This window comes from Pungitius pungitius, chromosome 3, assembly GCF_949316345.1.
Source record: "Pungitius pungitius chromosome 3, fPunPun2.1, whole genome shotgun sequence".
Taxonomy (NCBI): domain Eukaryota; kingdom Metazoa; phylum Chordata; class Actinopteri; order Perciformes; family Gasterosteidae; genus Pungitius; species Pungitius pungitius.
In genome coordinates, this window is record NC_084902.1 from 23,792,013 (window position 1) to 23,819,046 (window position 27,034).

At 45.3% G+C, this 27,034-nt stretch overlaps 3 protein-coding genes across 3 annotated transcripts; 1 reads left to right on the forward strand and 2 right to left on the reverse strand.

The window, feature by feature from the left end:
- On the reverse strand, positions 1–11,802 carry abcb11b (ATP-binding cassette, sub-family B (MDR/TAP), member 11b). Its single transcript, XM_037464028.2, has 25 exons — positions 11,712–11,802; positions 11,331–11,623; positions 11,103–11,190; positions 10,173–10,306; positions 9,906–10,077; positions 9,484–9,608; positions 9,232–9,406; positions 8,966–9,079; positions 8,732–8,842; positions 8,528–8,653; positions 7,882–8,085; positions 7,632–7,802; positions 6,883–7,084; positions 6,717–6,786; positions 6,172–6,292; positions 5,840–6,007; positions 5,254–5,358; positions 4,810–4,971; positions 4,421–4,624; positions 3,513–3,754; positions 2,997–3,153; positions 2,383–2,580; positions 1,699–1,905; positions 1,101–1,247; positions 1–800 (listed from the first exon to the last, which is right to left on the reverse strand). Exons 2-25 carry the CDS (start codon positions 11,591–11,593, stop codon positions 600–602), a joined length of 3,867 nt encoding a protein of 1,288 aa, XP_037319925.2. The 5' UTR covers positions 11,594–11,623; positions 11,712–11,802; the 3' UTR covers positions 1–599.
- Positions 11,803–19,582: 7,780 nt separating this feature from the next.
- Positions 19,583–20,965, forward strand: LOC119213078 (retinol dehydrogenase 7-like). Its single transcript, XM_037464110.2, has 4 exons — positions 19,583–19,924; positions 20,090–20,348; positions 20,423–20,586; positions 20,673–20,965. Exons 1-4 carry the CDS (start codon positions 19,612–19,614, stop codon positions 20,888–20,890), a joined length of 954 nt encoding a protein of 317 aa, XP_037320007.2. The 5' UTR covers positions 19,583–19,611; the 3' UTR covers positions 20,891–20,965.
- A 492-nt stretch (positions 20,966–21,457) lies between these two features.
- Positions 21,458–24,965, reverse strand: atp5f1b (ATP synthase F1 subunit beta). The gene is made up of 10 exons (XM_037464087.2): positions 24,806–24,965; positions 23,797–23,970; positions 23,520–23,694; positions 23,249–23,370; positions 22,962–23,146; positions 22,716–22,874; positions 22,497–22,619; positions 22,209–22,421; positions 21,933–22,134; positions 21,458–21,858 (listed from the first exon to the last, which is right to left on the reverse strand). Exons 1-10 carry the CDS (start codon positions 24,906–24,908, stop codon positions 21,761–21,763), a joined length of 1,554 nt encoding a protein of 517 aa, XP_037319984.1. The 5' UTR covers positions 24,909–24,965; the 3' UTR covers positions 21,458–21,760.
- Between the last annotated feature and the right edge of the window lie 2,069 nt (positions 24,966–27,034).

Here is a 27,034-nt window from a genome sequence, read left to right on the forward strand (position 1 = left end):
AACAGAAACAAACACAACATCCAATTCAATTGTATTCTTAAAGCAAATTGCTGTTTTTAGTTGTTTTCGTAAGTGTTAATAAAAAATAGATAATGATCTTTAAAGCTCACTGTGCCATTTGACCTGTTTCCCCCTGCTTTCAGCCTTTATGCTAAGCTAAGCTAACTAGCAGTATGCTTTAGCTTCATACGTAGCATATTGTATAACTGTGTTTGGAGATTAATAATATAAATACGTTGGCATTAAATTCATCTTCTGTCCGTCAATTATAGGTTAAAGGACTGGTTTGGCACGTTGGACTATTGTGAATTGTGGGATACACAAATGATGCTGCATCAAATGTTGGTCATTGATGAACAATTTCCAACAAACCCCAAAGTAAATTAGTAACTTCTTTACCCCCCTCCCCCCAACTGAATGAATGACTCACAATAAAGGCGCCCCAACCTAGAAATAAATACTGTAAGAGTGAAGAGGTGCATCTCCTATACTCTGGCATAAGTCCGCTCTTTGTATGGTAAATTACATCGCTCCTCAGCATTCGCTTCTCTTGGCTGCGTCGCCAACTCGCCACTCTTCCCCCCTTCAGCCCGAGCACGCTAGCTGATTGGTGCTCCCGTGGTAACCAACTTGTAGTAGGCCCCCTTCAGAGCCATGAGGTGGTCGTGCGTTCCCTTCTCGATCACATAGCCCCTCGACATGACGGCGATGATGTCCGAGTTCTGAATGGTGGACAGGCGATGGGCGATGACGATGCACGTCCGGCCCTGTCTGGCTCGGTCCAGGGCGTCCTGCACGGTCTGTCGAGACACAACAGCGGCGCTCACAATGATGGTATTTCCGCAACCACGCACTGATTACTATCATTAGCATGTTCGGGTGTATCGGTGCGCTGCAGAGGCCCCTCTGCCCCTCGGGGCCTGGTCCAGGCACAAAGAGGCTGACGTGAACTGTGCGGCGCCGCTAATAACAGAGATGACGGATGACGACGATGTTAATGATAATAATAATTAACTGCCGACGCGCTTTGCTCTCTGTGCCCGACGAACACGGAGCAGATAAGAAGCGCGTGGCTCGGACCGGAGTCTAACGAGGCGTACCTTCTCGCTCTCCGTGTCCAGGGCGGATGTGGCCTCGTCCAGGAGCAGGATCTTGGGGTCGCGTATGATGGCCCTGGCGATGGCAATGCGCTGCTTTTGACCGCGGGACAATTGGGAACCCTGGGCACCGACGTTGGTGTTGTACTTCTGAGGCAGCAAGAAAAGTGATGGGGAGTCACAGCCCGATTCACATTGTATTGGTCTTGAAGTCAAAAATCCAAAATAACCATTATGATTTTTACCAGCATTTCGTTTACCAGTCTCTTAAGGAGACTGCCCTCCTTAAGCAAAAAGAGACTCTTACACCTGCCAGCAATCAGTCAATGATCTCTTAGACTGAGTTTTGGTCGATCAATGGAGTAAATCAAAATGCAGTCACTTTAACAAGCAGAATGAGGTCTGAATCACTCGCTGTTGGGAAATGACTTCCTGCTGTAATAATGAACTCAAAATGCATGCACTTTCAGCTGGTCAATGTATCCATCAAACCAACTTTGCGAACCCAAAAAAGGAATCATTACATAGTAATTCCTTTGTAGTTACTATTGTAAATGGGCCTCTGCTTGTGAGTCCTCGCCAGTAAAAATGTTCACGGTACCTCAGGAAGGGCCATGACAAAGTCGTGGAGCTGGGCCTTCTTGGCGGCAGAGATGACCTCATTGGTGCTGATTTCCCGAGAGTTGACGCCGTACTTGATGTTCTCCTCGATGCTGCAGTCAAACAAGATGGGCTCCTGGGACACAATGCCAATCTTGGAGCGCAGGAAGGCCACGTTGACGCGGGTCGAGTCGTGGCCATCAATCAGCTGCAGGAAGTAATAGATTTGACTATTAGGAGAAAACAAAATGTTGGAAATACAATTTCACTTAATGAGCCATCAGTACACCATCTCTGCCTTGATTTGTCTCCCAACTACGCAAACTCCCAACTTTTTAAAATCTCACACAGGGAATCGGAACCAGGTCATTAGGTCATTTGAATCTTGGCTGGGATCCCTTACCGGCACAAAGGCAAGCCTCCCTCTTTGCTCTGCTAACAGTGAATAGAAAGTTCCCTCAAGAACAAAAGAAGGTGTCGCACCTTTGACAAGCTTTCTAGCTGGCCTAAAGGACTACATTTAAATACACCTTCTGTAAAATCAGAGCCCCTTAAATATTAACAATAGAAAGTTAAAAAAACAACAACATCCTCCTTCTAATTCGGATTGATAAGGGAGCGTGAAATAAAAAAATGAGTACTTAAAAATGACACCATTTACAGAACACACTACGACGCTCCTCACCACTCGGCCGTGGTCGGGGTCGTAGAACCTCTCCAGCAGCTGCACGCTGGTGCTCTTCCCACAGCCGCTGCTGCCCACAAAGGCCAGCGTCTGGCCGGGCTTCACGGACACGTTGAGCCCATTCAGGACCTGCATGTCCGGCCGGGTGGGGTAAGTGAACTTGCAGTCAATGAACTCAATGTTCCCTTGGAAGTTTTCCTGAAAACGCAGCGGAGGGAGGGGGAGGGGGGTGATAACGGAACAAAAGTTTATAGGGGTTTGTGTGCATCAGTGTGCCACCTGCTGTGGTACTAGATTTATTTAATTTGATTGTTTCATGCAGGCTTTTTATTCAAGTCAAAACGCACTGCCTCTTTGAAAAAGAGCTCGGACTATTGCATTTTCACCCCTTGCCTGTAATATATTTGATAGAAGGACTACCCATGCGTCCTTGTCTTCTCAATCTCCCTATCCCTTTCATGACTAATGTAAAATTAATGAGCAAAGCAATAAAGGAATAATAAATTAGAGGTTTCTTTGCGGGGAGAGAGCAGGAAGCACTCATTTCTTCACACACTCCGAGTGCACTGCGGTGAAATAGCACATAACACGGAGCATAACACATGCCCCCGTACCCATTTATCTCCCTTATCGCTGTAGATGCTGATCCGAGGCACGCGGTCCAGCAGCTGGAAGAAACGTGCTGCAGAGATCTTGGCCTTGGCATAGTCCGGCGTGTAAGAGGAGGCCCTGCCGAGGGCCGTGCCGCTGGTGACAATGGCTGAGATGACCCTGACAGAAAGTACGATGTAATGTAACAGAATTGGTTCCTTTATTTTAAAAAGTAATTATTTTTTACTTGCTTTACTTATATAAACAAATATAGTGTGCATTTAGCATTAGCTGTTAAATGTATTAATTATGTAAATGCCTGTCTATACTGGAGTTGAGTGGTGTAAGGCTGACCTATACATATGACGTATACTGGTTCCCTATAGAAAAAAATGTTACTTAATGTTACTGTAAAGGAACTACACCACTCACATAAATGTGAGTATACAAATTTATGGTAGTAACATTTAAAAAAAAGAAACGTACAAATAAGATGAAAAGCATTTTTGCCAGAAACATAATAAGATATATTCTCTCACCTGAACACCAAACTGAAGTGGAGCCCCTCCTGTCGCACCAAGTAACCTCCGAACCTGTAGGAGGCGGAGTTGGTCAGGAAGACGACGCACTGGGCGAAGCCGTAGCAGGCGCCGTAAACGTTAGCCTTCTTCAGGGCCGCTCGGTACGGGGCGTCGAGCTGGGCCTCGTACAGGTCCACAAAAATCCTCTCTTTGCCCAGGCCTGCGATGGTGCGGATGTTGTTCAGCGCCTCGCCGGATATCTGGAAGTAAAAGACCCGTTTCAAAATTCTGATACCAGATTAAAAAACGACAAAGAAGGCAAGATCGCTGAGGAGAAGTTGTTCCTAATTAATTGCACGGGATACTAACGTGTGAAGACTTACGATCGAGATAAACCCTTTGCTGCCTTTTTATCTATCATCTTATCGTATGCTGCTGCAGAGAGCCCATTTCCCCCATAGGGATCATTAAACTTTCATCTAATCCACTTTATTGGGATGGCTGGGGTTTACTGCATTGGAATAAATGAGATAGTTGAAAGGAAGTTGTCTCCACTACGTGTCGGCTGTACCGTGACACGGTCTTAGGCCTGGGTGGCTCCAGAAGGTGTCGAGTCGGACTCCTCCGTGGTTGCTCTGCCAAATTACAGGAGCAGCTAATAAAAAACCAATGCACCAAGATCAGGGTTCAGCTAGAGGCCTGCGGAGCTTTTCTGCAGCGATGACAAAAACTGAAACATGCGCTGTCTCTTATCTGATGTCCGTAGATGAGTCAGCTGACGTCGCCCTCCACCAGAAGGTTTATCAGGAATAGTGAGGCGTTGCTTTTGACGTGGGACTCGGCACGCTGACCAAGTTAAGCTAAAGATGGCGAGAAATACATTTTGCTGGTGTACACGCTGTGGAGCAGGAACCGCAATGCCTGACCTGTCCGGCGGTCTCCATCGCCTGCTTGTCCTGCTTGGCGAACCCCGTCAGCATCTTGGCCTGGAAGCCGCCCGACAGGGCGATGAACGGCAGGAAGCACAGGATGAGCAGCGTGAGCTTCCAGCTGAAGAAGAAGGACATGAGGACGGCCACGCCGATGTTGGTCAGAGAGTTGACGATCATGCCGATCTGCGAGCCTGTGGCCTTGTAGAGGAACACAAGTGAAGGCAAGAATGCATTGTGTTACTGTGTAATGTGCATGTCAGATTGAAAGGCTGCAGTAGCCCAGAGCAGACCAACTAAACATAAACTAAACTTACAGGGAGGACATTCAGTTGCTGCAACCTCACCACTACATTTCTTCAAAATCACTCTTTTCATAAACTCACCCCTTGAACTTGTGAGGCGTCAGTCGCCAGCCGCGTGGTCAGAGCCCCGGGGCTGTTCCTGTGATCATCAAACCAGCCGATCTCTTGGCCCAGCATGGCGTGGAAGCCGATCCGCCGTAACCTGCGCGTCAGCAGCTCCCCGGACTTGGAGAAAGCGTAAGCCTGGAGATACACACACAGGATCCTTTTTAAATCCCAAATACCATCACAGTGATCTTCAACGTAATGTAAAACTAATCTGAGAAAATTGCGTCAGTGTGAAATTTGTCTGTGCGCTTCATTGAATATATTTCCCGGCTATAGTAGTATTAATTTGACCCAAATCATTATTTAATTTTTTTAAAGCGCTCTTGTGATATCCCCTATGACCTTGAACGCAAATAGCGGGTGAGGCCCCCCGGAGAGGCACTAAACCAATCAGTGTGGCTGAGTCTGCGACTGTACCTGCAGCATCTGGGTGAAGAAAGAGACCACGCCGATCATGACAAAGAACAGGCAGATGCCATCAATCTCCTTCCTCTGAACCTCCGAATCTGTTATTGAGAATGTCTATTTAGAGAGAGAGAGAGAGAGAGAGAGGGATGTGAACAGAGACACGTTACTACAGACACATCACACACAGGTTTAAAGCCTCTGCATCAAGAGTTGTTATGTCAATTTAGAATAGTTTTTTTACCATTGTGTTTTTTAATTTTATTTCAAAGGATAGTTTTGGGACCAGACTCAATAAATTGTCTCTCAAAAGAATTGTGTGAGTATAACCCTCCTGTATTTGTGTTCTGCGTTAAAGTGAACAAATCAGCCAAAGATATATTGCAAAAACAAGGCACCCGAGGCTCATTTTACATAACAACCAGGAAACTGAATAGGATGTTTTTTTCAACTCTGTGGCACAGATGAACTTGTTTCCTGGTGTAACCAGGCCTCGGGTCGTGTTCAAGAAGACAACACAGCTTTAAAGCTTTTGAAATTAGCGCATCGCTAATATTTCTTTGTTACAGAACCGCGATGAAATGCCCCTAAACCTCACCGCCAGGATTTGACTGAACAGCAGAGAGTAGACGGGGTTGACCCCCCCATTTATGGCAGCACCGAAGGACCCAAAGAGCATGTAGGGCCACTCGGGCCTGTTGTACTTCAGGATCCTGGTGACTGGGGCGGGCTCCACTGCTTCCTCCTCGTCCTCTGCGGCGGCGTCCTGAGCATTCACACAGACAAACACACGTCAGCCCGGGGGGGCGGAGCCGTTACCCCGTGACGCGATCCAAAGGGTTGATGCCCAAAAGAAAAGAACACAGAGAACCCTCTCAACACAGAATTGTTTTGGACCCGGGTCGACCACCCGCTTATAGGATTGCGTACCGTGGATTTGTTTGCCTGTGACACAGAGTAGGCTCGGGGGCCGAGTTCTCCCACCATAGGGACCGTAGACTCCGGGATCAGATTGGACAGCTGGGACCGGGACCGCTGGCGAATGGAGGCTCTGCAAAAGCAAAGAAAAACTTCCCAAGTCAAGAAGATAAATAAGAAATAACAGCCACTGATGTCTATCTCTTCAGGCACATGAATATTCAGAGAACAAACGAATGTATTCTGTCCCTGGTGTTCTCCATGGACTCATTACTGGGAGCTTGAAACAGTGGCGTTCGAGGACCTCCTCGTTTGTTTGCTGCTCTTGTTAGGGCCTCTGGATAATATGGTCAGCTGAATGCTCCAAAAGTCCTTGCAGGAGGGTAATTAAGCGAACTGAAGGTGCCAGTTCCAAAATGACTGCTGTAATAATCCTATTTAGATGCACAGTCAAGATCATGGACACAGATATTACAGTTTACACAAATAAACACATGGAGTGATAAAGGGTGTGCATATGTGTGTGTGTGTGTGAGGGGGGTGGGGGGGTGTTATACCTCAAACTGGCACGGTAGCTGCCTGCCCTGGATAGGCTCAGCTTTGCCGGCGCTTCTTCGTCGTCAGCCACTAAGAAAGATCCGACCAAAAGGCGACCATTACAACCCTCGCTGTGTCAAAAAACGATGTTTCACAGACTTCGCCTTCACCCGAAGGCAGCCCTACTTTGCCGGGCCTTCTGGTTCAGAGCCTTGTCGCCCTGGCTCTGCAGCGTCACCAGGGTGAAGTAGACGCCCTTCCTTTCCAGCAGCTCGTCGTGTTTGCCGCACTCGACGGCTCGGCCGTGCTCGAAGCCCACGATCACGTCGGCGTTCTTTATGGTGGACAGCCGGTGGGCGATGGAGATGGTGGTGCGACCCAAGCGTACCTGTGGCCAAACCGGACCACACACACATATCGTTTGACATGGAGCAGGGTTTTCCTTGTGTCATTATTATTTGAATTGTGCCATATTCAGATGGTTGCAGCACAATTGCTCCCTTCCAATGCAAATGAGCTCAAAAACAGCCCAGTCCACAAAAATCTGTACTAAAAGCCACACGCAATAAGAGGGAAATTGCTCCCTCTCTGCCATTGTCCTGTCTACCATTTTCCATTTTCTGCACGTGGATAATTACAATAAGATGCCAAGCTTGATGGCTGTGTTTGTGCTGTGCTGCCGTGAGCATATCCTTTCGGAATCGGCGCAGACAGATGATCCCTGGTTCATCCACTGTTGCAATCATTAGAACCTTAACTATGTTATGAGTTTCCACTTGGTATGTGTTCAGGCTAACATATTTTCACCTTTCCGAGATGTAAGATTTGTAATTCAAAGGAGGTTTTCATTGTCTTTGCAACCCAGACTGGCAACACAATGAATCCGTAAATCCTCTAAAGCAGATAAGGCAGAAGCTAATTTAGCACATATTCACTTTATCCAAAGCCTCTTGAACGGTCGCCTCGCTCTCGTTGTCGAGGGCAGAGGTTGCCATGTCCAGCAGCAGGATTCGAGGATTCCTGACCAGCGCTCGAGCGATGGCGATACGCTGCTTCTGGCCTCCGCTCATCTGGCCTCCGCCCTCCCCCACCAAGGTGTCGAATTTCTGCATTTTTCAAGAAGGGAAGTTATTACGGCCGATGGTGTTCAAAACTCGTCGATTGGCCGGAACACCTGCGCGTCACCTGCGGCAGATCCATGATGAAGTTGTACGCGTTGGCCTGCTTGGCTGCGCCGATGACATCTTCCATTGAGACGCCCGGGCGACCGTAGCGGATGTTCTCAGCAATGGTGGTGGCAAACAGCACAGGCTCCTGCTCCACGATGCCAATCAGTGAGCGCAGCCACTGGATGTTCAGCCCTCTGATGTCATGACCGTCCAGGGTCACCTGAGTAGGAGAGCAGAGAGAGCTGGTTGTGCTAGAATTTCTGGATGATATGATTAAAATGCTTTGCTTCCAATAATGTTTTTTTTATGCAACAATGCTAGTTTGAACTGGTAGGGATGTTAGTCTAGTGCCTAACCTTCATTATGCTATAAGAGGCTATTTTGTCCCATAAACGCTGAGAGCAATAGGAGTAAGGCGTGTAAAGACCTCCAATTTCAGTGAAAGTGAGAAATTAGGTCGTTATCACCCATTGGCTGAATAATGAAACAGATTATCATGTTCTTCCATCAACCTCGGGGGACGGTTATTTTTAAACCACTAGAATGAAGCTCAAAAAGGGAAGGAGTTGGCAGCCGCGGTGTGTCGAGGGACTCTTCGATGTCAGGGCGTTGACAAAAAGCCGCACTGCGGGAGGAGTCATGGGCTCGGCCCCTAAACCCACCATGCCCTCTTTAGGGTCATAGAAGCGCTGGAAGAGCTGAATGGCGGTACTCTTCCCGGCGCCGCTCGGCCCGACGAAGGCTGTGGTCTCCCCCGACTTCACTGGAACGCTGAGCCGGTCCAGGATCTAAGTACAGATCACATGACCAGAAATTAAAAATACCAGTCTGGGCTACACATGACGATTGTAGAAGCGAGCAGGTACCTTGACTTCGGGTCTGGAGGGATAGTGGAAGGTCACATTGTGAAACTCAATATCTCCTTTGACCCGGTCGAGTTTATATCCTGCCTCGGATAGACAATCAATCTCCGGCTCCTGGCATGAGCACATTTTTTGAAAAATGAGACTTGTCCGCTCAAAGAAATTGGTTTCCTGCATAATACAGTGCCTTGTTAAGGGTGAAAAGCTTGCAAAATGTAAAACATTGCGCATTCTCACTCTCTCAATAGTCTCAAAGATGATTGTTGCAGCTCCACGGCCTGCAGCGAATGCCTCCAGACATGGGGAGGCCTGCCCCAGATTCATGGCTGCTATCAAAACACCGAAAAACACCTAGAAGGAAGAGGTCAGGGTATTATTGCGCCAAAGGCTCTTCTGAAATACAGTATGTGAGTGTTAGGCCTATTTCAACCCGTGCTGATTGCTCAGGAGATGTTTTAATGCATCATATTTCAGTCACTGAGGCTGTGGTAATGTTGTAATACCTGCAGTAGTGTTCCTGGTGTGTACTCCTCAGTGTCCACCACCAGGCTGGAGCCGTACCAGAAGGCCAGACCATAGCACAGGAAGATGACCAGCCACATATATCCAGAGAAGAAGCCCATGATCAGACCTTTCCTGATGCCCCAGCGCTGCGCTGAGATCAGGTTTTTATCGTATCTGCAGAGAAGGAGGGCTCACCTCAGCTGCATGACGGGAAAAGTAAATCTTCCACTTTCTTTCAGGGAGATTTCTACCTTTGCACTTCTTTTTCCTCCCCACCGAAAGCAGCCACAGTCCTGATGGAGGAGAGCACCTCGTCTGCTATGGCTCCCGCTTTGGCGTAGGCCTGCAGCTCCATCCCCGTTAGCTTAGCCACAAACTAGAGGAAAAACAGGGTGACGCGTCGTTGAACAGAAAGTAAACCAAAGTCAAGTCAAAAGACGTCCAAAAGTCAGGTTGAACCAAGTCAAAAGAGAAGTTAAGGAAAGTCATGTCAAAAGTTTTAGTAAAGTCAGGTCAACAACTAAAGACAAGTTTAGTCAAGTCAAGAGAAGATGACAAGTAGGTCTAATCAAGTACGTAGAAGAAGGGGGGTCAAGACGAAGGCAAATCCACCATCAGTCTAAAAGTATAGTCAGCAAGTCAACAAATATAAAGAAAGAAGAGAAATTCTCACCACAGCCATCAGACCGGCCCCAACACCGATCAGTGGACTTGCTGCGACAATGACAAGCGTCAACTTCCACCCTTTTACGAAGCCGATGGCGAAGCCGCACACGAAGGTGGTGAAGCGCTGCAGGAAAATGGCAACTTGGTCCGCGATGGCGTCGTTGATCTTGTTAATATCACTGTAACAAAGGTGCCACCGCGTCAGCGCTTCCGCATGTGTGATCCCAAAAGACGCCCCATTGCACAGAACTCGTGGACGCATTGCGGCACTCACTCGGACATGCGGGTGTTGAGCTCCCCCACAGAGGTGCAGTCGAACCAGCCGATCTCCATCCTCATCACCTTGCTGAAGTACATCTTCCTGATGAGCTGGATCTGCCTGGCGGCGGACTTCACCCACATGGAGATCTGTCGGGCGCAAACACACACCGGTTGCACTCGCGTTTGTTCCTATTGAAAACCCCTGACCTTTGACCTCCCGTTGAGGGGTAGGAGGGCAACCTTCCTGGAAAGGTTTTAAGGGGCACTGCATATATTTGGCATGATAAGATTCAGCTTTTTTGGCTAAAGGATGCCGACTCGGCCTCACAGAGCTTTATCCAGTTTTAGAAAATTACCCCGATGAGGTGCATCTTGGCAAATGATCAAGCTATTTGCACCTATTCTAGGGGACTGAAATTGCTATACCGTTGCCCCTCCTGCTTTGATTAGATCAAAATCTGTGTCTGCTAAGCCTCTTATCTTTCAGAAATTGCAGTTACAATCTCTGGCTTAAAAAATACTATTGGATTATAGAGCACTTAACGGTTTAAAGTAGTTCCTATGCTACAAATAAGACTCAAACCAGTTTATGAATTTTACATAAGGTCCCCTCCAGTTTTCCAGTCTGGTTAATAACATGGTGTAGTTGAAGGATTGTACTTTTTCATCAGCAGGGGGTCCAGATTGATATGACTTATTAACTGTAGAGACTGTAGAAGAGTTCATCACGTGCAGAAGACCCTGTACCATGCACATTTTCTTTTAAAGCTTGTCGTCAGAATATCTCAGTAGACGGAGGAGGCTTCCCAATAGCCTTGAAGATTTAATGTGTAATAGGACCCAAATATGTCATGTTCATTGAAAAGTTTTCAGGTGGATGGCACTTTCTAATCTTTTTTAGATCAGTCCCTTAGATTGAATACAAAGACATTTGAAGACCAACCTGAAAGTATCCCAGCAAGAACACAGCAACTGCGATTCCCACATAATAGAAGGCAAAATTGGTCATTTCGTGTTCAATGTCGAGAATCCTGAGAAACGGCACAAATGCAGTCGATGAATCATTTATGAGGGACTACAAAACCACACGCACTCCTCGAAACTTCAAACATCACACAATTACATAATATGATGGGAGGAAAATATATATATATATAAAAAGTCCACTTACCCACACGCCCTGAACTTCAGCGGAGTGAACATCTCCCACGTGGCATTGCTCACGGAGCCCCAGTCCATCAGTGGCGCGGCGGTCGTCGTGTAGTTCCTCTTCCACACGATAGTGTTGTTCACACACTCCTTCCTGGGGTCTCGCAACTCGTTGAGCTCGATGTCGTACTCGATGAAGGTGTCTGTGAGCAGGCCGAACACCAGCAGCATCAGGGGCTGGGCGGAGCCGTGCGCCACAGCGCACACGGCGCCCAGCACCATCATCAGCACCTCCCGGCACGTGGCGTAACGGAACTGGGCGGGCACAGGTAGCGACGCTGGTGTTAGGGGCAAAGGGGGAGATGGAGAAAGGAGGGCGAGCTCTACAAAGCGAACGTCTTACCAGTTGGAAGAAGCCCACCCTGATTGCCGGTCGATCGTCGCTCTCCCGCTTTCTGTTTTTGGAAATAGAAGGCCGGTCAGTTTTTTTTCATTGGAGGTGAACGTGTGAAGGTTCACAGGAAATCTATTGCCATCTTGTACTCACGTTCCGTCATCGTTGGCAGGTGTTGTGGTCCTGCATTGGCAGAAAAACAAAAACACACGCTGAGCCGCTAGACGTCAATGGAAGTAAAAAATGCGTGCTTAGAGGTGGAGTTTGTGGATTGAGTGCCATCTCGTGGCGATTCTGCAGATTGCAGCCTATTGAAACCCCTCTCGAGTTACAGTGGTGGACGGACTTTTGTTTGTCCAGTGCAGAAGAACTTATTTTCAGGTGAGTATACATAAAAGAAATTCTACTTTAAAAAATATGACATTGCATCTCTACCAATTGATTACTTTCAACCCTACACACTGGCCCTCTAAAAAAATGCATCATAATTTATATAAACAAATTATAAGGATTTTCCGTTTCAATGGATCATCCGCTAACAATTGTTTATTCTCTAAGCCCTGCAAATATTCCACAGATGGTCAAAGCTTTTATGATGCCTTTGCCAACCTGGAAGCCTCTTCCTGATTGTGTGTGTGTGTGTGTGTGAGAGAGAGAGAGAGAGAGACTGTATGGTGGTCCTGAAAGCTCAATAAACCGCAAATAAGAGATTAATCAGTACTGGAAACAATCCTCAATTGGAGCCCAATCTTGCATTAAAACATGCAATAAATCATAATTTCTAATGCACATGGATTGATGCGTTTTGTATCCTTAGTGTTGTGTGTTACCTATTATTAGGAGCGCTGCCAGCTGGTTCTGCAATAGAAGAATTCAATAAGCATTGAATTTTTTTACAGGTACATCAGTAAACATAACCGTTTTTTTTTTTTAAACAGATATCCATATTGTTTGATCATTTCTAACTTTCACTGTGCATTACCTTCATCGGAGAAGTTGTAGCTGTGGTTTTCCTGTCCCAATTTTTTTATGCTATGCAATTTCACTGATCCGGCTGGCATGTTGACTCATCTAGGAAAAGCCAAAAGAGAGCACATCTCAAATGTGCACAACCAGAACAAATAGAGTTTCCAAATTACAGTAATGTCATAAGTAATCCCCACTAGAGAGTCAATTATTTTGGACTTTTGAGGTAGAGTGAGACTTACCTACACGTTTCCTTTTTTAAGAAGAGAAAACTAGCTTTCTTATCCTCGAGTGGGACCAAAGTGAGCAGCGCTTCCCACAGCTAATTGCTGCAGCTCGTCGCCACGCACTGGGTATCTCAGCCGCGGGTCACATGTTCTTATTGGACAGAATTGGCCGGGACTCGGGGTCAGAGTGTGTTGTTTGAGGGTAAGTGTCCTGTCGGTTTATGGTGCTCAAAGGGCCAGCGACCCCGGCAGGGCAAATATTTCCCCCTGTGCCATTCTTTTCTGCATCCTCACTATCTGAACGTGACTGATTTACTCACAGAGGTGGCTGCTTTAGAATAACGCTAACCTCGGGATAGAGACTCAATTTAGGATTTAGATATGAAATGAATTTGTTTTGTCGGCAGCAGTAGCTCAGTCCACAGGGTGGGGGGGGTTTGCATAGCTACCGGAGGGTGTGCAACACGAGTCCTGTGGCTTGGTGCCAGTTCACCTACTGGGCACTACTGATCCAGTCAATATCTCTCCAGATGCATTGCAAAAACTGCTGTATGTTTTATCTGACGTGAATGAAGTAAATCAAATTAAGTAATTCTCTTTTTTGTCCACTTTGTGTGTGTTTTTGTGTGGATCCTGACACATCTTCTGCTGACTGTGACTTTACTTGCTACTCTTAGATTGTGTTTGCACAACAAAACATCCCGTCCCACGTGTCGCAGCTACAACCTAGCTTTGCCATGCACGTGTTGTGTTCAGATGTTCCTGCAGGTCGACATGTACTAGGTTGTTGCCCTCTACCAGCTCGACTTCCTCAAGAGCTTCATTTTTAGCATACCGTCATGTTTCTTCACCTTGAATGCAACAGTAAGAGGTATCTAGATATGTCGATTACTGATGCTGCTGAAGGTTTGTTAACATCATCGGGCCTAAATTTTCCATTTTTAGAAGAAATGCTTAATTTGCATCTTTATATCAGGACCTTTACATTGTGGATATAAAATCATTCTTGTGCTTTTTTTATTTTTGTGAAGAATGGGACTTAATAGGACCGTACTGTCCCAGCACGCTAACACATGGAAACTGCTGTATTGCTCACTGGTTCATGTACTGACGGTCATTCACTGCTGCCTTCAAGTGCCGTCAGGAAACTGCAAAGACAAAAATGATCAACATGTGTCTAATATACATTTCAGAAATCCAGGGACATGATTTATTTTGGATGATAATCTTATCCTTCAGTTTTTATCATCAGAAAATTCCAGGATAAGTTTGCTAAAAATAGTATTATGAAAGGAATAAAAACACCTAGTTTTTTCTAGTGTAAAGTGTTTTTTAAATGAATAAAGTGAATTGTTCATTTATGCCATACGTGAGAGTTCAGTAAAGCCAACCTAGAGGAAACTGCACTGACTCCAGTACCACCAGAAATATTGTGCCAATCTGATGCACACAAACAATCCAAAAAAATAAGTGTAAATTTCATTTTTAAAAGGTTGCAATTTTTCATGTTTCTCTGGATTACTGTGTGACATTTAGAGGTTGGGAAAGCTGCATTAACAACTTAGTCAAAATTATTATTTTGTTTAGCAGTACTGTGTAAATAATAACCATCTCATATTTCTATGACCTTTTTTAAACACATTTACACGCAAGCTTTTAAGCGAGCAAGACATTAGTAATCACTACTTTATACTAGAAAAAAACGGACATGTGAACGCAGCAGTCGCTCAACGGGGAAATAAGCGAATAGCGCTGCTGCCACCTTAAGGTGAAAATAGAAATAAACCTCAGATGACCCTTCTAAAGTCCGCTGTCTGTGAAAAAAGGTCCCGTTAAATAAATAAATGAAACCACATTACTGGTACGCAGTGTTTTTATTTTACATATAACAATAAAAAAAGGCACCAGAAAACCCTCCGGAAGTGGAGTGGACGTAGATCTGCGCAGACGTCTCTCTCGGGTAATGAGGCGATATATGGAACAGGTGCTCACCTCTACGTCTTGACTAATCAATTCACTGCTCATGCTAACTCGCTTTGCCCCGTCGGATAGCTCCCGGAGGACCAGCCAAAGAACTGGAAGTGTTTTTAAAAGGTGATAATCGAGCGAAAAGTCATCAAGTGGACAGAGACACGATTTCAATGGGACTAAAACGGTGTTGCTCGTCTTCCGGACGTGTAAGTACTGAGCTAACCGCTATTTGTTAGCACCATGCTACACACAGCCACAGCAGGGGTCTTCATTTGGCTGAGGTGCGATTCAAGGGGGTCCAATTAGAATGATGTTTGGCTTCAAAAGGTCCGGAATAATGTCTTTAACAATTGTATTGAGTCAACCGAAGACTCTTTACTCACGTCATTGAATAATATTAAAAAGTCTCAGTCCGTGAACTAATTTGATTAATGGCGATACTAACGTTACACAACGTCATAAAAATCCTACTCTTGTTGTAAAATAATTAACGTTATACATAATTGAAAGCTGTTAAAATGTGTAACTTAAAGTTAAAGTGCTCAAGCTTTTACGTTCCGTTAATTCAGGGAGCAGGTAATCAGTCAATCAAAAAAGCCTATTAACCATCTGTTTCAGCTCTATCAAACACATTTTGGGCAGTTGGATGACTTTTCGGAGGATTTCTGTCTGGAGGATTGTTGTCGTCTTTTAGGATTCTTTTTCAATATTCTACTGAATAAGTGTGTGTATTCAATCTATTCAATTTTGCAAACTATAATCTGGGGCCTAATTCGGGCCCCTGCCGCTCCTCCCTTCATTCCACCACCGATGTGATCCCTCCCACCTCGCTGCTGTCATTGTAAGCTTGTGGTGCAAATGATGATCATGTACATCCAAGGTCGACATGGCACTTGGGATTTTCCCAGACGTGCTTCTACCATTAAACACTGACTGGTAAATTAACTTTGTAGAATTTTAAATGAAACAGCACGTAACTGTTTTCATGCTGATAGTCTTTTATTAAACAATGACATGGAGGGCTGCTATGTTGACCACTTTCTACGTGCATGTGGGCTACCGTTGTAAACCGTAATGTTGAGGTGTCTCCAAGGAGGACTCATGACTAACCTGTTAGCTTAGTTAATAGTATCATTCAGTTAAGGCGAGGCAAAGTTCTTAATTTTCTTGTTTTTTTTTAATTAAATAATTGCACAAACCTTGATACAGTGACCTACATTGCCTCAGTAGCTTAATTTGTTTCAATACAGCCGGAGCATGCTGTAACGCTCTTTCACCATATCCATGCAAATAAAATACCTTTCCAGTATGATGCACCTGAAGAACTGCATGGAAAGAATCAGAGATTCTGTGTGCAAACTGAAACGGCGGGCATGCACTTGTGTCAATGAGCCAGTTAAATGTGTCAATAGTCTGGTTTTTACCTTTATGTCAGTAGTGGAACTATGTGACCTGTAGTTGTGCCTTTTTTTTTAACCAAATCAGTTTGGTTGATTTTACTTTTCATAAAGTTATTTGCTTAAGGGCAACTGTTGTTTTACTCTGGAATACTTTGATGTGGTGCACTTGGTTCAGACGATGATTGAACTGCCTGTGGAGACTAAACGCATGCCCATGCTTCAGCAACTGTGTGAGGGCCTTAAAGTCTATGACCCCATCAAAGTGCTGCAGACAAAGCCAGAAGAGTAGTAGTTAATCTTCAGAGACAACTATTCAGTATGCATTATTGCTTTGAGTGTTTCCTAGTTGCACTGCTTAGTATTCCCATAACTTCCTTTCTGCTTCTTAACTAGCTAAGTTTTGAGAAATCTCATAGAGGATTATGTTTGAAACGTAGGTGGACTCATTACTTCATGTCCCATCTGGCCCTGGAGTTGGTTCAGGTTAGTAAGTGAAGGATTCAAAGATCTGGAGCATTTTTACATTGTTGTTGTTTAGCTAACGCTTTTATCCAAAGAGACTTGCAATAGGTTAATTTCAACCATAAGGATACAAACAGAGGAACAAGAAAGTGCAATTGTATTGTTATAGATAAGTGCCATTATAAGCACAATTTAAGTCAAGGTCAAGTCTGAAGAGGTGTGTCTTTAGTTTGCGGCGGAAGATGCCGCCCTGATGTCATCAGAGCTCAGCCCACCATTTCGGAGCAAGGACCGCAAAGAGTTGTGATCTTGTCAAGTATTTTTTCTCTCAGAGAGGGAGGAACAATCAGATTGGCAGATGCAGAGCAGAGTGTGCGGGTTGGGATGTAGGGTTTCACCATGTCCTGGATGTAGACTGGACCCGATCCATTAACAGAATGGTACGTGAGCACCAATGTTTTGAACTGGATGCGGGCAGCCAGGCAGAGTGAAGTAGTTCCTTTTAGAACTTGAAGGTATGTCCAACCATTCATTTCAAGTGGACTTTTTTGTTAAGTGCTTCTACATGTTAATTTGGGCATCTACTGACCCCAAATCTCTGGGGGAGAAACAACTAATATGGTTCTTGTACGCCATGATTGTGTGACTGCGAATTAACTTCCTTATCATTCTTGTCACTATGAAATGGGAGTCTCTTACATGGCCTTGGCCCGATTTCCACCCTAACTCTATACCATAACTGTTGTAATGAGCATTATAATAACTGTTTGCATATAAAATGACCGGAGATGTTTATTTTGGTCTACACTATGCATTTATCTTCAAGCTGCACCACCTGATGGCAAAGAGGCTTTGACTGAAGCATCAATCATCCAGTGGATAAGCGGTCTGCTTTCGGGAGATCGGCAAGGATTGGTGTCTGAACACCATGCCTCACCACACTGTATGTTCCACAGTGTCGGTGCTTGCAGAGACACCATCACATTCCAAGTAGCCCACAGTAAAGATTATGAATCTTTTAAACACTCCTGCAAACTGCATTAAGTATGTTGCAGGATTTGATACGTGTAATAAATGTGTAAAATAGTTGTTGGCAAAAGAATGGTTCTATATTATGTGTTTAACATGTGCTTATTTTGATTTTCTCTTAGTGAAACAAAATGTTCCAGAATAATTTTATACCACAGCTTTTTATGCCACTTTGTTATAACGGCAGTGAGCAAAATAAACAACCATCTATTTACCGTGCTTAATTCGTGATTAAAAGATTAAAAGTGCATAATTGTTCAAGAATCAACACATAAGATGTGCATTAAGTATGTCGATGGGAAACCTTTTTGAACACATTAAGCCAATTGAAGGACATGAATGTAGATGGAATAGAGGAATCCTCGTCACTACAGCAAGACCTTCAGCTGACAAGGGGAACCTCTGCTACAGTGACCCAGGCTCTGGATCAGCACTGTCAGGTTCTTCATCGTAGTCTGAGATGGAACAAACTCATTAATTCTCATTAAGAACATTAAAAGGGGGAGCATTTATGTCTACCTCAGACGATTACGTTTTGGGGATCACTGTTCGCAGCTTAAAACCAGAGGCTGTCACTGGCCTTTTACGTAAAACTATTTCACCCTTAAAGGAAAAAGAACCTGTGTTTGAGCGGTGCCAAAAACGGCAGCTGTTGACATCTGTATGAGTTGAGATAACGGAAATGGAAAAGAGAACTTTAAAACTGAACCACGATTATGCAACGGCTTTATTTTGTGCCTCGACCAGTTTTGCAAAGTCAGAAAATGTGAGCGAAGTTGTGAAGACTCAGTCTCTGATCAATTTGCTCCTGATATGTGGACGCTTGACCGTCTACTTCCACGTTAATTACGCATTTCCTGTTATTGTGGAAAAAGGTCTGCATGATGATGCAAGAGGAGTCTGCAATCCCCTATTGGAGAGGACCTCCCCCACCTCCATTCAAGGAGCGGGAGGCGGGGCTTGCGTCATGGCTGGACTTTATATACGTGAAACGTCCCTGCGGACGCACATAAACTTCCACACCAAAGGTAAGGAGCCCGGCCTGTGGTTTGGCAGCTTTGAACTTTGACCTGTTAGTGTGTCTGTGGTTCGGTTTTATTGTGGCGGCTGTAGGAAAGGACTTATGCGCGAGAGAGGAACGTTCGTTCTGCGACATTTGGATTTGAGAGTTTAATCACTTTTTCAGCTGCACTTCGTTGGCCTGCCGCTATCCGAATATAAATATTAGCATCCTATGCATATGTAACGTTAAGTCGTGTTAAAGCGGTTGGACCCGAGTCCGTCCTGTCTGTCCTCTTAACGCTATCACCTTTTACAGTTTAACATCAAAAGGAAGGACGGTCAACTGTAGCTTACGCTTTTTTTTCTTAGATAACGTTATGTAACAAAGTCCATACCACCTAATGGTACCAGTGTTAGTGAGCGAAAGAGTGCGCTTTAGCCTAATGAAGTGTTTCCAAACGATATTAAATACTGGATATTTTTGTTTGATACTATAACTGTTGACCGTAATGCAACAATAAACGAGCATTTTACTTTATTTATTCATTGTTTTAATCTATATTGCATTGTTTTTTTTAAACTGATTTTTAATGTGGAATATGATCTAAATCAGTGTTTCTCAACTGGTGGGGTCGCGGACCCGTTTGTAGTGGGTCGCGGGACTTTGCATGGAAAAAAAAAAAACAGATTGAATTGGGTCGTGGCTTGTCATTAAGGGGTAAAGGTGGGTCCCGGAGCCAGACAAGTTGAGAACCACTGATCTAAATTACCGTATTGTCACAAGTACCTCTTAATGGAAGAGCAGTACTTTTGAAATTGCATTGTGACAGCTTCCCTTTTATTTTCTCAGCCATGTACCTGTATCTCCTGGGGCTGCTGGTTCTCTACAAACTGTACCGCTGGTGTAGGGAGCTGCCCCGTGTCCCTGACAAGGACAGCAAGTATGTGTACATCACCGGCTGTGACACGGGCTTCGGTAACCTCCTGGCCCGCCATCTGGACAAGAAGGGGTTCAAGGTGATCGCCTCGTGTTTCAGCGAGAGGGGAGAAGAAGATCTGAAGAAGTCCTGCTCCGGCAACCTGACCACAACACACCTGGACGTGCGCTCCAAGGACAGCGTTGCCAAAGTTGCAGCGATGATCAAGGAGAAAGTGGGGGAGCGCGGTGAGTTTCAACCTCATCGTGAAGTACTTTTTGGCCAATGCTAAAACGCAGCCAATTCATTCCCCTCATGTGAATCATATTAATTATTGCCTCTGGCTATTCCTTATGAATTAACTTTTATAGGCTCTTTTTATTGACTGAATGGCCTCCGTGTGATCCTCCCAGGCTTATGGGCTGTGGTGAACAACGCAGGCGTGTCCGTCCCCTCGGCCCCCTGCGATTGGCTGACCATCGACGACTACAAGTCCATGCTGGACGTTAACCTCAACGGGGTGATCGCGGTGACGCTGAGCGTCCTGCAGCTAATTAAGAAGGCCAGGGGAAGGGTGGTCAACGTAGCAAGCGTGTTCGGAAGGATCAGTGCCACAGGGGGACCGTACACTATTTCCAAGTACGGCGTGGAGGCCTTCAATGATAGCCTCAGGTAAACCATTAACTTGCAGAGTCGATTTCATTCTTTTGCAAGGGAGCACTGATAAAACGGGCTATTTTTTTCAGGCTGAATATGGCGCCTTTTGGTGTCAAAGTCCTGTGCATCGAGCCGGGCTTCTTCAAAACAAACGTGACTGACGCAACTATCCTGTCCAAAAATGTGATGGCGGTGTGGGACAGACTGCCACAGGACGTGAAGGACGACTATGGAACCGAATATCTAGAAAAATGTAAATTCAAAAGTCACTTTTCTACATTTATTCGATGTATCTTTCTGTGTACTTAATCTATTTATTCCGCTCATTTTCCCTTCCAGCATTAGGCGTAATAAAAGACAAGGTAGCCAAAATCAGTGATGGTGATCTGATGAAGGTGGTTGGCTGTATGGAGCACGCCGTGTCTGCTGTCCAGCCCCGAACCCGCTACTCCCCTGGCTGGGACGCTAAGCTGTTCTGGCTGCCGCTGTCGTATATGCCGACCTGTGTCTCTGATTACGTCCTGACAAGTCAAGCTGTTCCAATTGCCAAAAATTGAAATGGGCTTTTTTTCTTTTTTCATTGTGTGCACAATTTGTGAATAAAGCAATGCAAGATACCAGTGTAATACTGATCCTGATAAAAGCTTTATGACTCACTAGAATAGCTAATTACGTCGTCCTTTGTCTTTAGTTTTATATATGCAATCAAGAGAAACTTATTCAAGGCCACCTTATCTACAGCTCGATAGCCCTGAAGAGCAATAAATGAAATCCATATGCAGGCTTGATTAAATATACCATGGTTCCAACTTTAGACGAGGAGGTCCCTTGCTATTTCTTTTGAGAACAGTTGTTTAAGTCAGATAAAAGCAGTATTTCATTCGAGGCTTTAGCCTCTTAATCCTTGACAAATGCACTAATTTCTAAAGCAATATGGTAGAATGTCAGTCATGTGCTCATTACAGTGCTGTTCGGCGTCAACTTCACTTTGAACCATTAACGTAATATTGATGAGGTTACAAGATTCTATACAGAGAAATTCCTGCTGGCTCACCTTTCACCTGTTCAATTGCTGGTGACTCAGATTAGTTTATGATTGCCTCAAGTTAAAACAAGCACTCATCCAATGGGTCAGTCACCTTTATTTCAGAATGTGACAAGCTGCAAGAGTTGAGACCTCATTAATGGCTTAACACTGCCATCTAATGGTTAGAGTGGATGAAACTCCTTACAAACAAGATTGAACTACAATTAAAGCATGAGAAATATACAGTAGCTTTATGTAAAGACAGCCTTTTATTCCATCTTCCATTGGAAACATTAAATAGAACTTTCTTTCAGGATGACCAGACAAGTACATTTTGACATGTTTTACAAACCAAATGCTCCTAAACACAGAAGCTTTCCCCTTAACATTGTTTACATGTTTATGAGTGCTCCTCAGCCAGCTTCGCCGCCTTCAGAACCACCTCCTCGATGGGGCCGACCATGTAGAAGGCCTGCTCGGGCAGACTGTCGTACACGCCTGTAGGGAAACAAACATTAGTACTTTGAGGGGTACACTTAGGTGAAAGAATACTTTCAAGTTAAATCACTTGCCTTCAAGGATATCCTTAAAGCCCTTAATGGTTTCCTTGAGGGGCACCAACTTTCCCATGTGGCCAGTGAAGACCTCGGCCACCTGGAAGGGCTGGGACAGGAAACGCTGGATTTTGCGGGCGCGCGCCACGATCAGTTTGTCCTCCTCAGACAACTCATCCATACCCAGGATGGCAATGATATCCTGCAGGGATTTGTAGTCCTACAGGGGTGGGACGGTAAAAGTTAGTCTCAAATATTACATTTAAAAACAGTTCTTGTAGACAAGTGCCAAACCTGAAGGATTTTCTGCACGCCACGGGCAATTTCATAGTGCTCTGTGCCGACGATGTTGGGGTCCATGATACGGGAGGTAGAGTCCAGGGGGTCCACGGCGGGGTAGATACCCAGCTCAGCGATGGCACGGGACAACACAGTGGTGGCGTCCAAGTGAGCGAAGGTGGTGGCGGGGGCGGGGTCAGTCAGATCATCAGCGGGCACGTAGATGGCCTGGTGGATAGAATTTAGTCTTTAGTAGCAGCTAAACATACTGACTCCAGTCAGCTTCACTGAAGTAGGTTTTACCTGCACAGATGTGATTGAGCCTTTCTTGGTGGTGGTGATTCGCTCCTGCATGGTACCCATGTCAGTGGCCAGAGTGGGCTGGTAACCCACAGCAGAGGGGATACGCCCCAGCAGGGCAGACACCTGAGGAAGATTATGATTTATGTCACTACAGAGCGCGGCAGCCAACATTTTCAGCTGTGGATGCACCAAGAAAAGTTTAATCTGCTTCTGACAGACCTCAGAGCCGGCCTGTGTGAAGCGGAAGATGTTGTCGATGAAGAGCAGTACGTCCTGTCCCTCCTGGTCACGGAAGTACTCTGCCACACTCAGTCCAGTCAGAGCCACTCTGGCGCGGGCGCCGGGGGGCTCGTTCATCTGTCCGTACACCAGCGCCACCTAGCAGAAACAACGCTCGGGATTAGAGGGGGACGTTTTGCAAGCACGACGTGGCAACAGTAACTTTGTAATGCAATGATCCGGCACCTTGGAGGTGTCGTCCTTCAGGTTGATGACACCGGACTCGATCATTTCATGGTACAAGTCGTTTCCCTCACGGGTGCGCTCTCCCACGCCAGCAAACACAGAGTAACCACCATGGGCCTTGGCCACGTTGTTGATCAGCTCCATGATCAATACAGTCTTGCCCACACCAGCACCTCCAAACAGACCTGGGGCCATGAGGATGAAAAGAATTTGTGTCATTAGTAATTGGCACAAAGATTACATACAAAGCATCTGTAAAGCCATGATGGTTGTGTTTTAGCACATACCGATCTTTCCTCCCTTGGCGTAGGGGGCCAACAGGTCCACCACCTTAATGCCAGTCACCAGAATTTCCTGCTCCACACTCATATCAGTGAATTCAGGGGCCTCAGCGTGGATAGGTGCAGTACTGTGGAGGGAGGGAAGAGGGGCAATTTCAGTTTTTTAAGCTTAACAATTTTGCTGATTTAAAGTTTTTTTTAAATCAACACTGCTGGCGTTTTAAAAACAGCACATTAATTGCAATTTCTAAAATATATTTGTCCAGGTTTAACTCACTGCTTGGTGGAGATGGGACCCCTCTCGTCGATTGGCTCCCCGATGACATTCATAATCCTGCCCAGAGTCTCGGGACCCACTGGGATTCTGATGGGAGCACCAGTGTCCAGAACTTTCTGTCCACGGACGAGACCCTCTGTACCATCCATAGCAATGGTGCGCACAGTGTTCTCCCCTGAAAAATAACATTGGTTTGATTTCCTGCTGTAGAGACAATGTAATGTTTTTTCTGCTCTGGAGGGCAGACGACTGAAGGTTATACTGAGCAGTTACTCACCAAGATGCTGTGCCACCTCCAGGACTAGCCTGGACTCGCGGCCGGCCACTTCCAGGGCGTTCAGAATGGGAGGAAGGTCCTCATCGAACTGGACGTCGACGACGGCCCCGATGACGGCCACAATGCGCCCAGCGGCGACGGTGACAGCGGCGGCAGGTGCGACATATTCCCTGCCTGTAAAGTCATGCGGACGGTATGCGCAGTTAGCCCGGTAGCTTACGGACGGGCTGCAGTCATGACCTTGCGGTGCCAGCGGTGCTCGTGGGTCTTGAAGGCACCACTCTGTCGGCCCGAAAAGCTTCAGACAGAACTGCGTTTCCGGCCGATCCGTCTCAATGTCAAGCGATTGTTGTCGGCCAAACGCGAGATTAGCTTTAAACACAACTGAAATGCGCACGTTCACATCATAATTGTCCATGGGTATAATACAAGTAGGCGTTAGACTGTTAAGACATTACACCATTAAACAGACAAATGAATGAAGTACAATTCTGCTAACATTGCTAATGACATACGCAGGGCATTCAATGGCAAGTAGTACGTGTATTAGTGAATCATACAATAGTCATATTTTATTGCTTTTTGTATAGCTAAACTGAATGTGGGTAAAGGTTGCAGACTACTTTGTGCTGCTGCTAATTCATTAGCCAGACACCGCTAAAAACGCAACTGGTAATGTTAGCCTAGCATGCTCTGCAGAGCGCCTCATGTCATTAAACAAAGGTCATTGCTGCTAGCACAAGTAAAACACAGCGTAGTCGTTTTCTGACCCGTGACAGCTGTCAATAAGAACATATGTGCACACGTGTAGACATTGAATTGGTTTCAAATAATCGGGCGGATTTCAAATTAGACGTGAAAGTGTTCGGGCCTCCTTCGCCGCCGACAAGGCAGCAGGCGTGTCGCTAGCAACAAGCTAACGGTAGCCATGCCCTTCTCTGACAGCGGCGGAGACGCGTATTTTTATTCCTACGATTTCGCTCAAAAGCACCAAGAAAACAGGACTTACGTGAGAGGACCGCGGGGGATCCAACGAGAGCCTTGAGGGGCTGGACCCCAGGCTTGAGAGCCTGCAGTGCTCCGGTGCAGCAGCGTCCTACAGCTCCCAACATTGTCAAAATGGCTGAAGGTGGAAAGAGACGGAGAGACTTGCGGCTTTATAATGTACGGCTGATGAGTGGAACTGCGCGTGCGTGCAACGTAAGTGACTAAACTGAGCATGCGCAGATGGGGAGCGCGACCAGCTGACATTCTGCCCTCCAGAGCCTCACTATTTGACAGTAAATGTGACTGCTGAATGACAGTCCAAACTAGAAGTTACACATAACAGATGTTTTAACTTTATTTAATCCAGCCAATCGATTAATGGAGAAACTGCATGGGAAAAAATGATTTTGGAATATTTGCGAGGTGTTGTTGATGGTAATGTAATGTTAAGTTTTGTGCGGCCTCCCTGGTATTTGCTGTTCTTGTCTGAAGCCCCTCCGGTCACTCACAGACCCCTCATTCACCGGCGAATTTGCTGTCCGCAAGTGGTTACATTTTCCGACCTGAACAACTCTGCCTGCGTTTACATCATTCTCATCTTTATTTTATTGTCTTCTGTTACATTTTTACTCAAAATTAGGTGTGAATTGACCCCAGCCTGTTAGTAGTGTCGACTTAAATCATTGTTCCTGCTCTGACTATTGAAGGTGGTGTACAGTGATTACTGTACTTTGTAGCAGACCAAAGCTGCTGATTTGTTCCTCCCACCTGACCTAACAAATAAAGAAGGCGGGGCCAGGAACAGATTGAAGACACCTGGTGAAAAAGGTAACTGACAGAGGCTGCATGTGAAGAGTGAGAGGAGTGAGAGGAGAAAGAACAGAAAGAACAGAAACCGTGGAAGATTACTGGTTGCTGGACCTCGAGGGTCCAAATAGGACTCTACTACAGGATCCTAGTTGACACGGACCGAGGAAGGGAACCGGCTGGAGAACTTGTGCACTGCCCTGGACCATGGTGGGCTAAAGAGCCGTGGTCGATCAGGACTGAGAAGCCGGCTGAACTCCTCTCCTGACTTTCCCAAGCTAAGCACACACACACTCACACACACCGGCCACGCCGGCTACTGGACCTGAACAGTCTCTTTTCCCGGACGCCTACCCCGAGACTTTATAAAAAGACAGTCCCTTTGATCTCCCGTGTAAAAATAATGTGATTCTTTTGTAGGGCTGTACCATTTGTGTTTTTGATGGGGATATATTTTTCTGTTTGAATACACCCGTTTCCCCTAACTACGTGGGCTTCCTGGTTTTTGTATGTAATGAATTTACACTTTTGTAGAGGGGGGGGGGGTACAATATGGTGAACTTTACCAGATGATAAAAAATATAAATTGACAGTAAATAACAGGGGTTATTTGTATGTCTGGCGCCCAACGTTTGTTTCTGAGTAGAGACCCCCCCCCCAACGCTACAACTTGAGTACGATCTTTTAGTTAGTACTCAACATGATTGTTTCTGATGCCTTGTTTTGTATTGTATTTTTACAGTGTGGTCCTTCAACTTTTTATACTTTGACAAGGAAAAATCGGTGGCTCTGTGGATAAGAGAAGGATGTCCGAGCATGACCGTGAGTCCAGGTGCAACCAATAACCTAATTGTGGTGTGGTAAATTAATGACCAAATATACAATATACAATAAAATACACGTTTACTGTTAGGAAAGCAAACAAAAAGTGCCGGAAATATACATTTCAATCTGTGTCTTTACTTGCGTGTTGGAAGTATTCAGATGTTTTATTTGGATAAAAAGTAAACCATACAAAGAAATACTTCTGCCTTCAATAAAGTTTCACTAAAGATGTACAGAAGTATCATCAGCTAAAATATCAAAAGTGGGAGCATTTATTTTACAGATTCAGTTCAAGGTAAAATGATTTATTTACAAAGTCATTGTAGTTGTCACTTTTTTGTTGCATTACAATATTTCTTGAATGGTAGAGAAGTAGAAGTGCCAAGTAACAGAATATGGGCAGTACACTACATCAAATTAAACATCTTCAAGTTTACACAAAGGTTGCACTGATGACCCCCTCAGAGAATATCAGGACATCCTTATGTAGGATTTAAAGATAATCAAATAAATAATAATAATAAATTGATTTAAAGAAATAATCCACGGTAATGAAATAGATTCACTACCGGTCAATTGCATACCCAATCAATGTATGCGAGAATTATGACATTCTGAG

Coding starts and splice junctions, on each gene's coding strand:
- abcb11b (XM_037464028.2), bottom strand. CDS start 11,593: ATGATGGTGCTGGGCGCCGTGTGCGCTGTGGCGCACGGCTCCGCCCAG. Junction 9,609..9,905: donor GGGCCGGTCTGATGGCTGTG/GTGAGAATTTCT, acceptor TTTTTCCTCTAG/TTTGTGGCTAAGCTAACGGG. Junction 4,972..5,253: donor TCTTCACCCAGATGCTGCAG/GTACAGTCGCAG, acceptor GTGTATCTCCAG/GCTTACGCTTTCTCCAAGTC.
- LOC119213078 (XM_037464110.2), top strand. CDS start 19,612: ATGTACCTGTATCTCCTGGGGCTGCTGGTTCTCTACAAACTGTACCGC. Junction 19,925..20,089: donor GGAGAAAGTGGGGGAGCGCG/GTGAGTTTCAAC, acceptor TGATCCTCCCAG/GCTTATGGGCTGTGGTGAAC. Junction 20,587..20,672: donor AACCGAATATCTAGAAAAAT/GTAAATTCAAAA, acceptor TTTCCCTTCCAG/CATTAGGCGTAATAAAAGAC.
- atp5f1b (XM_037464087.2), bottom strand. CDS start 24,908: ATGTTGGGAGCTGTAGGACGCTGCTGCACCGGAGCACTGCAGGCTCTC. Junction 22,620..22,715: donor TCACACAGGCCGGCTCTGAG/GTCTGTCAGAAG, acceptor AATCTTCCTCAG/GTGTCTGCCCTGCTGGGGCG. Junction 22,422..22,496: donor GCTCAATCACATCTGTGCAG/GTAAAACCTACT, acceptor TCTATCCACCAG/GCCATCTACGTGCCCGCTGA.